Source organism: Perna viridis, chromosome 4, assembly GCF_037379345.1.
Source record: "Perna viridis isolate PV_CMFRI_1.1 ecotype Kerala chromosome 4, ASM3737934v1, whole genome shotgun sequence".
Taxonomy (NCBI): Eukaryota; Metazoa; Mollusca; class Bivalvia; order Mytilida; family Mytilidae; genus Perna; species Perna viridis.
In genome coordinates, this window is record NC_142448.1 from 47,932,470 (window position 1) to 47,945,195 (window position 12,726).

Sequence of the window (12,726 nt, forward strand, 5' to 3'; positions counted from 1 at the left end):
TAAAAGGTGTCAATTTACAGTGACAAATTGTACTTAATTAACAGTAAAACGGAATATTGAGCTGTTAATACCTGTAGTAATTTTCTCGTAATAAACGAAAATTTGAGTTTACGTATACATTTTGACTGCAGATTTTGATTTTTTAAATTCATTGTAAAGATCAATTCAAATCAATATCTGTATAAGTTAAGTAAGGCAATCATGCTCACCAGTACAATGTTACAACAAACAACAGTACATATCCCAGTATTCTAACACCTGAACAGAAGTTAATGTACGTTACAAATGCAAATACAAAATCATAATTAAAGTAATTAAGTTAAGACTGTAAATACATGGACAAGGAACCTACATAAATTACGCATCACCTTGAAATTTCCAGTGGTTTTGAAATATATGCATGTACTATATTATGAAAGAGGAAGGGCTTCTAAAATAATAAGGCTAGACATACTGGCGTCACAACTCGATACAAAATGAAATTCATCCTCGACACTTTTCATTGTGCACAAAGCACATTATCTATTTGACATCTCTGTACCATAGTAACCCCCAGTTTCAACAAACAAGGAATGTGATGATTATCTTAGTTTACATCTAGTAAGGCATTTTTTGTAATAAGTCCGTTTTGTTAAATATTTTTGCAGACTTGGTACAAATTCAACAACAAATTTGTACAAATAACACTTAGGAGAACCCTGAAAGGTTCCGTTTAGATCAAATGTTAAGTACCAGTCAACATAAAATTCAGACACTGCTAATGGAAAAGTGATTCATGTTGGATAAAAAGTAATTCACGGTGAAGAAAACCTACCAAACAAACGATGCTTCTGTGCAAATTTCATTTACAATCTACATTTTTGTACATACTTTTTCTCTATTTAGCGCAACAAACAAATAAAAAACTACGATTATGTGATCAGTAACTGTTTCTAAACAAGAAATAAAATTAAATTGGGTTGGTTTTTGACGTGCTGTCTGATTTTTAGAAAGCCTGATAAAAAAGTACTTACGATTAAAATACTAGGAGTGCGAAATGTGATGCACGATAGAACGTTTCCATGTGTTGTTACCTTTTGGTCCGTGGTCAAATCATAACTTGTCACATTACACCATAATTCGTTTCTTTCCCCTGTATTTCCAAACTCATTGAGAAACTCTTCGCATGAGAATAAGCACGCGAGAATAAGGATTTTCACTGCTTTCAAAATCTTGGATGCAATTAATATTTTAAACTCGTTCTTTCCAAAATAGAAACAGGTTAGTATCATTCATTTCCGAGTATTCGATATTGTCGTTTACTAAACGGAAATAAACGCGAGTTAAAGGATCACTCAGTCATAACCATTTTACTGCTACAAGTGGGGCTGCATGTACTGGACAACAACAGCACGTCTCACTTCCAGATAATGTTTACTAAAACCATGTAAACATGATGGCTTTTTAAAGGGTATGGTCTGGATTAGACCCCCCCTTTTTTGTTGGATTTTTTTTTCAATATTTTGCCATTTTTTGGGAAAATGTGGCAGAGCCAAACATTATAGTTTGCATATTTTAAGCAATGATTTTTATTTATGTACTGCAATGGTAATTCTTCTACAATTGATGGAATAAATATCGAGTGAAAAATGTGACTAAAACAGTATAAGCAATGACCATTTTTGAATGCTGGAATAATACATTTTGTATATGTTCCATACGTTTATCTGTGCACGCAGTAAGACAAATTAGATAGAGGTAGGTACTGTCTCACATAAGGTACAGTACAAATGTTTTTTTTTGTTTTTTTTTTTTTGTTAAAATATAGATATGGATAGTTATGGGTACAAATGTAACATGTTTATGTTGTTAATCTTCTGTTTTAACAATTCAGAAAGGCTTTAAATTTGAAATTAACAATATAAATATGATCATTTGAAACCATAATATATTCAGTGCTTTTAGACCCAAATGTAGTACAGAGTTTCGATTTTAGGATTTTAAATATAAAAATACTAGTTTAGTTTTTCAACCTGTCCATCACACACTGAAGATTGGATGCAAGTTTTCATTAGTGGGAATTGGGGTGTAAGATTTCTTGTGTTTGAAGAGAAATTGTGTTACGATTTGGAAATTGTATATATATGGCATATAAGTTGTACTGATTTCATTTTTTCTTCTCATAGAATTTCATCAGTGGAATTAGTACTGTCATATTTTAAAACATTGGAAAAATTTTTTGGCACCACTTTTTGCTCTTATTTCTGAACATTGATTAAAAAAAAATTGGTGACAGAATTTTGGAAGCCAGTGCAGCCCCTGTTTCAGTTACATGTTTATAACTCCATTTTACTGTCTATATACAGAATCTGAAAGTTATCTAATTTTGAATTAATGCATAATAAGTATAATTTTGTTTTGAAGGTGCTCTATGTTGCTCAAGAGAGATTAGAGGATGCATGAAAGGATTCTTAGTAATGACTCGTAAAAGGTGAGTGACATATAAAGAACTTAATTAAATTAAGAAAATTAAGTATTAAACCAACTATGTCTGAGGCAAGATAAACAAGCTGTAGCTAGATGTTAAGTTCTGGTAAAAATCACTATTACTTGCTATCAGGAGATATCTCTTTTTGTATACAGATGCTTTTGTTATATGATTAAGCCAAAAACAAATATCTTTATTGTGTGAATATTCAATTGCAAATAGAGTTTGTCAAGTAATATTCTAAAATTATAGTTGAACTGGACCATTATTATTTAAGCTCTTATCTTTGCACCACTGACATACCTTGTGTTTCAAAGATAATCAAGGGAACCAATGTAATAGCGGCAATCAAAGGAATGTAATTCATAGACAAAGACCAGACATGGAAAACAGACATACACAACAAAGAACATAAAGTAACTAAAATCATACACACAAAGTAACAAAAGCAAATGAGCAACTCAGACTACACTAAACTTGTTACATTTTTTGAAAGTTCAACGACAGCTTTCTCCACAATCTCTTAATTAATTTTGATTAAACTTACCCCCAGCATGTTGATGTTGGACTTAACATTGAATGTTACTTATGTACATTACAAGATATCTGCTTTAAGGATGCTTGCAATACAAATTAATTCAACTAAATTCAAAGGTACCATATGTATTATCATGCAGATTTGTTTTTCACCATTTCAGGAACCAGCCACCTGCTTGCCTCTATGGTGAATGACTAATTCAGTATATGCAAACTTGATAGCTTATCATATCAGGTATACACTGTTCTCCAGAATTTTTGTACTCCTGCTTTTTGAGACGGGACATATTATGGCATACTGGTGTCCGTCCATCTGTTCTTCGTACTTTGCACAATGAATCAAAAGTGCTGCCACGAACTTATATGGAAAGCACTTTATATGTGTGTCTGTTTGTCTGTTCATGTTATCTTTTAGATGTCTGATTGCAAGTAATGTCAGCTGTTGATATTAGAAATGAACATATATCAAGTAAGAAAAAATAAGATCACTTTGATTACAAATAAAATGGTATTGTAAAATATTTTATATATTTTGTTTGCATAAAGATTTTTACTTGTTTTATTCTACAGAGACGAGAAATGAAGCATGTTTCATGGGTTGAAGCTGACCAAGAAGAAAAAGAAGTGCCAAAAAGCTGATTATGGACCTGAATTTAGACTTCCATTAGAATTTTTATAATTTATTTAAATACTAAGATAAAAGTACTGCTCATACAGCATTCTAAGTTTATATTCTTAAACAGCATATTTATAGTCAGAGTGTCTTTGAATATTTTTTTCTATTTCATTGTTATACATTTGTGGTTGATAAGTGAATTTTCAAAGTGATTTCATTTCAAAGCTATAAAAGATTAAAAATTTCAAAAACATCCCAAAACAATACAAAAAACCTCTCTCTTTTAGTCATTCAGCTTTTTTATTCATACTGCACAAAAATGCATTAAGTGAATATGTAAGGCATACACTCTCTATGACTATCATTGTATTTTAACACAAGACATCCCATGGGAGAAAAAAAATCCCATGGGAGAAATTAAATCCCATGGGAGAAAAAAAGTCCCATGGGAGAAAAAAATCCCATGGGACACAAAAAAATCCCATGAATTTTAAATTGTAACTTCAAATTTATTTTAGTAAATATTGTAAAACAAAATGCATTTTATTAAATCCCATGCAAATCTGCATCCAATGATTACTCACATGACATGGTAGGTCGAAGAAAAAGCGGCGCAAGATTTGCAATTCAGTGTTTTGCAAATTTAAATTGTCTTGTGTTAGTCAATTTATTCAGAAAAATAAAAGGAAATTAAAGAAATCTTGAAAAATTCCGGATTGTAGTTTATTTTTAATTTTGCAATGTTAAGCACCAACCATTGTGTTTGCCGGGGGAATTAGGAACGCTGGGAATTAAAAAAAAAATGAGTTTTGGAGAAAAAAATCTTTTTAATCATCCATTGAAAAAAATAAAATAATGGTTTTATATGTCCCCATTCTTTAACAAGACAGATGTTCAATGAAAATATTGGTTTCGGTTCCTGCTGTACTATATAAATTTTTGGCAAAGAGGGTTACGTTTAGAAAAATGAACTGAACATCATCGTTTTGAAATATCATAATTGTCTTCGGTCGTAAGCGCATAATTGCGATCGTAATTTATATCTCCATTATCCATATTTTCTACTGCTCGGGAATGGTCATACACACTATCTACTGTATGGTTATAAAGATTGTCTCCTTTGTCTTGATGTCGGCTACATCCTGTCTTATCGTAAACACCTTCTATTGCTTCGGTATACACATCCTCATCTTCAGTTATTTCTAGATGATTTGTTGGAGATGCGAGTTCGTACAGATATATTGCTTTTGAGTTTTTTGATAGCTCTTCATTGGTATTATAATAATCCGATTTAGTACATTCCTTTGACCTCGCTACTAGTTCCAAATTAATGTAGGTTTTATCTGGACTTACATGGACAGAACTGTAATCGTATGTAGCTTCATTATTGCTCATCTTGTCTATAGTGATGATCGAACTTTGTGTACTGTTTTTAACTGTTTCTACATGTTTCTCTCTAGATCTCTTCCTATCGCAAAGTATAGCATTTCTGAAAAAAATGTTTTAAAACACACAATGCTAAGGTATAATAGTTCTTCAACATTTCAATTATTACGATAATCTCGAACTCAGTTCCCTTGATTATTCTTTCGTACATGTCATTCTATTAAATTGATTTTCATACCATTTGAGTGCAAACATGAGATCAAAATGACCGTGATGCATATTTAATTGAAAATTAATATATACATTGTAGTCACCTCATCTATATAAATACAAAATTTAAAGTTCAATAGCAATATATGCAAAAATCTGTGTAATCTACCGCACTTGTTTTAAAACTAAAGGGTTACACATTTATCCTTTGCATACAGATCAACTATAAAAGTTAAATCTCGTCGTCATGTGAAGCTATTTCTTTTTTCAGACTAGATAAATAGGACGTCCTATCGTCATTGATTATCGATAGTGCAAGAATGATCCAATAGGCAATATTTTTACTCATTCCTCTTAAGAGTTTACTAAGCAGATCAAAGCTGTCACTTGAATTCAGATAAGACGTTGACAAGTCGGTTACTTCATTTTACTCCATTGTAGGTTAATTTTCTAATTAATTAACCCTTTATAGCAAGCAACACTATTATTGTGTACAATTGTATTTTCCTAAAACTTACAATAATTAGTTTTTGTTTGTTTTCAAAATATTGTTTTTTATTAACAAGAAATATGATTTTCCTTTCACAGCTTCAAATATTTTACATAATATCATAATTACAAGTAACATTTTACCTTCGTAAAATGATGACTAAGAAAACTACAACGACTGCTGCCCCAATAATTCCAGTAATAGAACCGACAATGATCGCTGAAAGTAAAACACTTTCGTATTTATATCGATTTAAATTGTCCTGTAAACATGTGATAACTATCATGTGAAAATTGCTATACTTACACAATGTCACTGAAGGTTTTTTTTTAATTTATATACAAATGTAATAGATTGAACTATTGCATACCAATGTAAAATGAAAAAAAATGAATTGGCTAACGGGCATGCATAAAATTTGACCAATAGTGTCGAAATAAGAGGAATGTGGTGAAGATTTTATAAAAGAATCAATTGATTCGGATATGAGCGTAATTGATAACACTTGCCCCTGATGCAGTGGGTTTTATTCAGTGTAGTAAGTCAATTCCTCTAATTAAAACCTCTACCCTCATTTATCTGTTTCTACGTTATTTCAATATGTAATCCAAATAGTTAAAATACCAAATAAAAATTTGTTTCATAGACTCTTCGCTTAATTTCCTAACATTGAGTACACTTCCATGCCCAAGGCGTTTATTTATTTTCTAAACGCTTTGTTGACTTCAATTTTGTAGGTGAAAAACGAATGTTTATGGAATTGGTAATGTATATGTAGCGTAATCTAGGTAACATGTACACCTGTAATTCATGTAAGTACAAATTTATTGTTTCTACATGTATTTCTACATAAACACAGAGACAGAGATTTTATAAATGCTAACAATTCCAATCTAATTAGCATATGCCTTTTTTTGTGCATTATGATTGGTTGTTCACCTTTTACGACCCCAGCATTGATAGTTTTTACAATAGTGTAATTCAATGTACATATCGTAAATAACTGGTCTACCATCGCTTCGACAAACGATAGAGCCGTTTACATGTTTAACACGGAATTATCTGCTTTATTCCATTCATTTTCAGCATCACTGTTGATTTAAAATAACAGTTTTTTTTAAATAGAGTTACATGTATCAGTAGCCAGTAAATACTTTGAATATTGAAATTGACAATCATGTCACTTTATCGGTTGAATGCCGCCATTTGCAATGTCAATTTCAGTTGTCAATATCACTGATTAAGAGCTTTCAAGAAAATATATATATATATATTTCAGATAGTTAAGGATTGAAATTATAAGGATTAAACAGTGTTTTTTTTTCCAGAATTTATAGATGTATGTGTAAAATTGGACCATTCAATCACAAACCTGATATAAAAGTCTAAAGGACTTTTATTGGTTTCATGAGTGAATGTTCCGATTTTACACATCGATGAATTCTGGTAAAACAGTGTTGAAGCCTATAATACTTTCTTACCAGTAATACCACTGGGTTTCTTATAAAAATTGTCATTCTGCAGTGATGGCTTTTCTTGTGTTGAACCTGTAATAATTGCAAATGGATGTTATTTTTTCAGCAAGTTGTCGCTGTTTTTTTTTTTTTTTTTATGAAGAAAATGTCTTACAAAGCACCAGAGCTAAAAAGAAAATGTTTACAATCTTTTACATGTTTATTAGAAATAAGAACGCCTTTTCTATTATTTGTGTTTTGTATTAATTTAAATTTGTTGGCATTTTTTTCATTGTCAATTTTCCTTTTCTTAGTTCTTATTACAAACAACCCACCCATCCCAAACCATCATTTTTAGATGTTGTATGATTGCTTAGAAGTGATGTTATATCATACTGAAATTTAGAACCTTTACTCTATCCCTAAAACCTACGCGAACGAGTTTACACATGCACATCGGTAATAAACTTAATTTAATATCTACATGTACCTGTTGAAATTGGTTCTTTACTTGAAGAAGATGAAGTTTGTTCAAGTTCTGAAACATGAACTAAATCGATCATTATGACAATAACATCTTTTAATTTACGAATTATTAAATATCATGGTTGTTAAATATACCGACAATGGGTATGGTAAATATGTCTATGAGACAACAACCCCACGTAGATGAAAATGTTAGCCCTTGGCCATCCACTGGTATTCAATGAACGATGTGGAAACCATCATACCAAGGGGTAGGTTGCTGCTGGCCCCAGAACATCATTGTATATCTAAGTACAGTGCATGCAGACTCAAACGAAAAGGTTATGCAGTACAAAAGGCATTTGCGAACTAATAATAAACTATAATTACATGTACTTTGTAAAAATGTACATATGTACCGGTTTCTGTAGGTAAGGCACATGGAACAGGTTCTGAATTTCAAATCATTTTAAACAGCATTTAACTTCCAACATAACACACTTTAAGAAATGCAAAATTGGGTTAGTAATTCAGAAAATGAATAGGTTATAAAAGTACACATTAAGAACAAAAACGAGCTGAAGTAATCATAACACCGTACACTCAGTCATCTATGTAATATATATAATTGTAAAACTAGTACACATGTAACTTATGTCCCTGACCTTGATCCTACATTATTACGTTGTATCATTGATTTGGAATGAGTTCCAGGTTTTCAATATATGAGGTACATGTAATTAAATATATCAGGTTAGGACAGAATCCTTGCAGCAAATTAAGTTTAGAATGTATAGCAGCACATTAAGTTTAGCAAGTATACAAAATTGTATTGGGTTAACGATTGAACACATGACGAAATTGTTTAGTATTTAGTAGTTAATTATTTCTAACCGTAACTTATAATGTTTACAAATTTCCATTTATCTACATGTACATTGTCACATCAAAGCCATAAATATGTTAAATCATTAGCATGCTTCTTATTGTATTGTTTCTATTCATACCATTTATTGGAAATGTGTGTGCGAAAAATGAATTGTCTATTAACTTGTATTTTTATACAAATAAGCTAACCGCGTGTACATGTACGACCACAGTAAACTAAATTCAATATCTACATGTACCCGTTGAAGTTGGTTCGTCAATTGAAGTAAGCAAAGTTTGTTCAGGTTCTTAGAATGAAATAAATCTATATTAAAAATCATTTAATATCTTAACATTTACGAAACTAAGTTTTGCAGTGTCTGAGGAAAATGTACATGATCACTTTAATTTGTGTATAATAGTTCATGCCATTGATTTACCACATCTCAGATCCCATACGGTCAATGTTTTTTGAAAAAATCAATACAGGTTCAAACCTATGAAATTCTTCAGAAACGGTTGGTCACTGAAACCATGAATCTGTCAAGTTTTGTTAAAACTTAAAGTAGTGTTATACGTGTACCTAGTTATCAAAACAACAGTGTACTAACAATCATGTTCATGCAATACTATTAAGTGTGAGTGTTTGTAAGAAAAATATCAGAAACATGCATGTCAAAACCCCATCGATCTGACAATAAAATATCACTCAAGGACACTTTCTCTATTTGTAAAGACCACTATTGGATTTCTGCATCGTTGGCTCAGAAATTTTTCAGTAGAATCTTAGAAAAATGAAATATTTGACAGAGTTATCTGCCTTCGATATGTTCATCTTCAGTGCATTTCACTGAAATTGTAACTCAATGGTCCAGCATGATATGGAAAATCTTGTCTGTTTTCCTTGATTCTGATGGTGTATAGTCAAACTACACTATCAAGATGAAGGGTTTTTTTTCAAACCACGTTTCACCTACTGCCTGATTCTTACAGGGACTGACACTTAAGTAGCACTCCAGCTAAGAATCATACAATACGTGATACATGGTTTAAAGCCTTCATGATTTTCTTCTATTTGCTATTTTGCTTAAAATTAAGTTAACAGACAGTAACATGTGGACTTTCATAGAACCCTTGTTCTTAAGTTAACAGACAGTAACATGTGGACTTTCATAGAACCCTTGTTCTTAAGTTAACAGACAGTAACATGTGGACTTTCATAGAACCCTTGTTCTTAAGTTAACAGACAGTAACATGTGGACTTTCATAGAACCCTTGTTCTTAAGTTAACAGACAGTAACATGTGGACTTTCATAGAACCCTTGTTCTTAAGTTAACAGAGAGTAACATGTGGACTTTCATAGAACCCTTGTTCTTAAGTTAACAGACAGTAACATGTGGACTTTCATAGAACCCTTGTTCTTAAGTTAACAGACAGTAACATGTGGACTTTCATAGAACCCTTGTTCTTAAGTTAACAGACAGTAACATGTGGACTTTCATAGAACCCTTGTTCTTAAGAGATACAAATTACAATGTATAGTTTACCGTAGAATTCAAATAAAGGGAGATGTACTCCGTAAATGACACTTAAATACAGTAGAAACCATTAAATGTTCAATGTGAATTATCTTCTAAGAGCAGGCAGATTGGAATGAATGATTATACATTTCATCATATGGACCTATAAAGCAACTTGATATTAACAAAACAAAAACAAATTGTATGACACCTACATGTTCTGTGTTCCTAGAAGATATATGAGGTGTATGTACATTTGTATAAACGTGCATACATGTATGGAAACGAATGCTGTTTGATTTCTGCCTAGACTCGGAAATATCAATTTTTATATTTGAAAACTACAATGACATTTGGTATTTAATCTAACAAAACCAGTTATTGAACCGTTCTTAATGTGTAAGATGAGCGTTCCTCATCTTTCTGAAAGTTGAAAAAAAACAATATCATATTTGGTCATTGATACAACCCACTTTCATATTTTTTGCATGCATTTAGTAGTAAATCTAGATTAATGTTACCTTCGCAAGTATAGTCAATTTCTAGTCTGTTCGCAAGGAAGCATCTACGATTGCTGTTTACCGCATTGGAAATATCTATTTCACATACAGAAGTCGCTTTTTGTTTGCATTGATTAAAACTCTTTTGTACATCCACCTCGAGTTTGTTGAACACATTATTACAATCAGACAAAGTCATTGCATGTAATATGTGTATTTTAGATTGGAAAAGACTTCCGCATTTTTGAATTTGCATCTTACTGTCATACCTTAAACAGCTTTTGTCGAAGGTACGAGGCCCTGAAAGAAAACTAGACGGATTATTTCCAAGAAATGAAATTTTATTTTTTCAATTGCAAATAATATACCAGCTTTCGTGCAAAGAAGGATTACATATATTTTAACATGGGTTTTGGTTTATATTCTCATTTAACAGTTCGCTATCGCTTGGTATTAAATAACCGAATATAAATACCGTTAGCATGTTAACATGAGTACAAATCTACCCCCTCCACAAATTATTACTTAAATTAAACAAATTGTCTATTAAATGTAATCGTAGTATAATGGTAATGTTCTGAACGAAGGTTTGTGCATATTGAAGAAATCCAAATTAGAGCAGCAAACCAACTACGTGTATTACCAGCAATTCAAAATATTAACTTGTACATTTTTAACGGACATAACTATGAACAAAAATAATAAATAATAATAATTCGTAATGGTTGTTTTAACAAAACCTACCTTCACATTCACCATACACGAGGCGTATGTTGTCCAGTTCTATTGTACTTTTCGTGTCATTGGTCCGGATTGCAACAAAATATATCCGATAGGAGACTATCCCAGATCCACTGACAAGGATTTGCTTATGTTTCCAGTCCTCTTCTTTTATTAAATTTTTGCGCCATATTCTTTCGTCATTTAACGGGCTATAAACTTTATAGACTTCCAGGACATTTTTCCCATATGTTTTATACCAAAATGATACGCACACTTTATTGATAGGTGGTATGGGTTTGCTGAATAGGTGAGCTTCGTCTCCATTGTTTTTCTCTTTTCTAATTGAAGTTGAATAAAGAAAATCTCCGGAGTCTGTTAATGAAAGCATGAAGGTATGTACTGATTCTTAATGTGCATTTTCGTTCCAAACAAACCATTTCGTTTGAAGCATTCGGAAATTAAACAAAAATAACAGGTACATGTAGTAAGAGTTTAAGTGTCAGTCTGAAACATGGTATGAAGAAAACCACCATTTTGAAAGTTAAATTGACTTTAATTTGTTTTCGTTTAATTGTCAAAAACCCCATTTTTCTTATTATTACATTTCGTATTTTTATAGTTTTCATGTTAACAATGTATTTCTGACACACCCATAATAATATTTTGTGATATTGCACACTTTTTGACGTTTTGATTGCGAGTGATATAGCACAGGTGACGTCAGTTGTTTACATTCACGACAAAAGTTTTGTTGACTGTAGAAAAATTAATAAAGTGAATATCAATTTATCAAATATAATATATCTAGGTTTTTGCCTAAATTTGCTCAATTTGAAAAAGGAGCATCCAAAAACAAATGCATACAAAAAGTGGTTATACTTAATTGGACCAAAGTAAATGTATATCAAAATATGTTGTTTGTTTAAATGTGATGAAGAGATACTCACTCAGTGGAAAATTCTTACAATTTCTAGAGAGAAATGTAATAAAACAATGTAATGCTATATGGACAAGGGATATCGACCTCGGCCATGGGTCTCGTCCCACATCTCTTTTAATTGTTCTATAAGACATGATATTGCGTGCATTAATTGTATACAATCTATTGACAATTTTTGACTAAATCCAGTAATGCAGAGATAAAAAAAAAATAGTCTTTTTCAAATAGAGAAAGCATCCTTGAGTAAAATTGCAGGTTTTTGACATGCATGTCTCTGATTTTTTCCAATTTGCCCGATCCTGAGAAAACTTACCCGTATCTACATGTATGATGGTAACTACATGTGTCTCGTGCGGTTGAATCCTGTTTTTGCATGTTTTGTCAAGAGCACAGTGTATGTCCATTTCAGGAAGCTATTGTCATGATTTCTTCGAGAGAACATTCATATATCGTCTAGTTTTTGTTTTGTTTTTTGTTTTTTTTAATATTTTTTTAACCAGACGAGTGTGAATCTAGCCGTCAATACCAGCCCGCATGGAAGCTAGCCGTC

General features: G+C 31.5%; 1 protein-coding gene and 1 long non-coding RNA gene across 2 annotated transcripts; one reads left to right on the forward strand and one right to left on the reverse strand.

Annotated features, from left to right (window-relative positions):
- The first annotated feature begins 1,086 nt into the window (after positions 1-1,086).
- On the forward strand, positions 1,087-3,723 carry LOC148620338 (uncharacterized). The gene is made up of 4 exons (XR_015921782.1): positions 1,087-1,260; positions 2,404-2,470; positions 3,166-3,239; positions 3,575-3,723. It is a non-coding gene; the product is annotated as an uncharacterized LOC148620338 (long non-coding RNA).
- Positions 3,724-4,427: 704 nt separating this feature from the next.
- LOC148620339 (uncharacterized) lies at positions 4,428-7,259 on the reverse strand. The gene is made up of 3 exons (XM_088581138.1): positions 7,188-7,259; positions 5,850-5,925; positions 4,428-5,109 (listed from the first exon to the last, which is right to left on the reverse strand). The coding sequence occupies exon 3, from the start codon at positions 5,013-5,015 to the stop codon at positions 4,599-4,601; it is 417 nt and encodes a 138-aa protein (XP_088437264.1). The 5' UTR covers positions 5,016-5,109; positions 5,850-5,925; positions 7,188-7,259; the 3' UTR covers positions 4,428-4,598.
- Between the last annotated feature and the right edge of the window lie 5,467 nt (positions 7,260-12,726).

Excerpts from the sequence above, each read along its gene's own strand:
- LOC148620339 (XM_088581138.1), bottom strand. The coding sequence starts at position 5,015 with ATGAGCAATAATGAAGCTACATACGATTACAGTTCTGTCCATGTAAGT.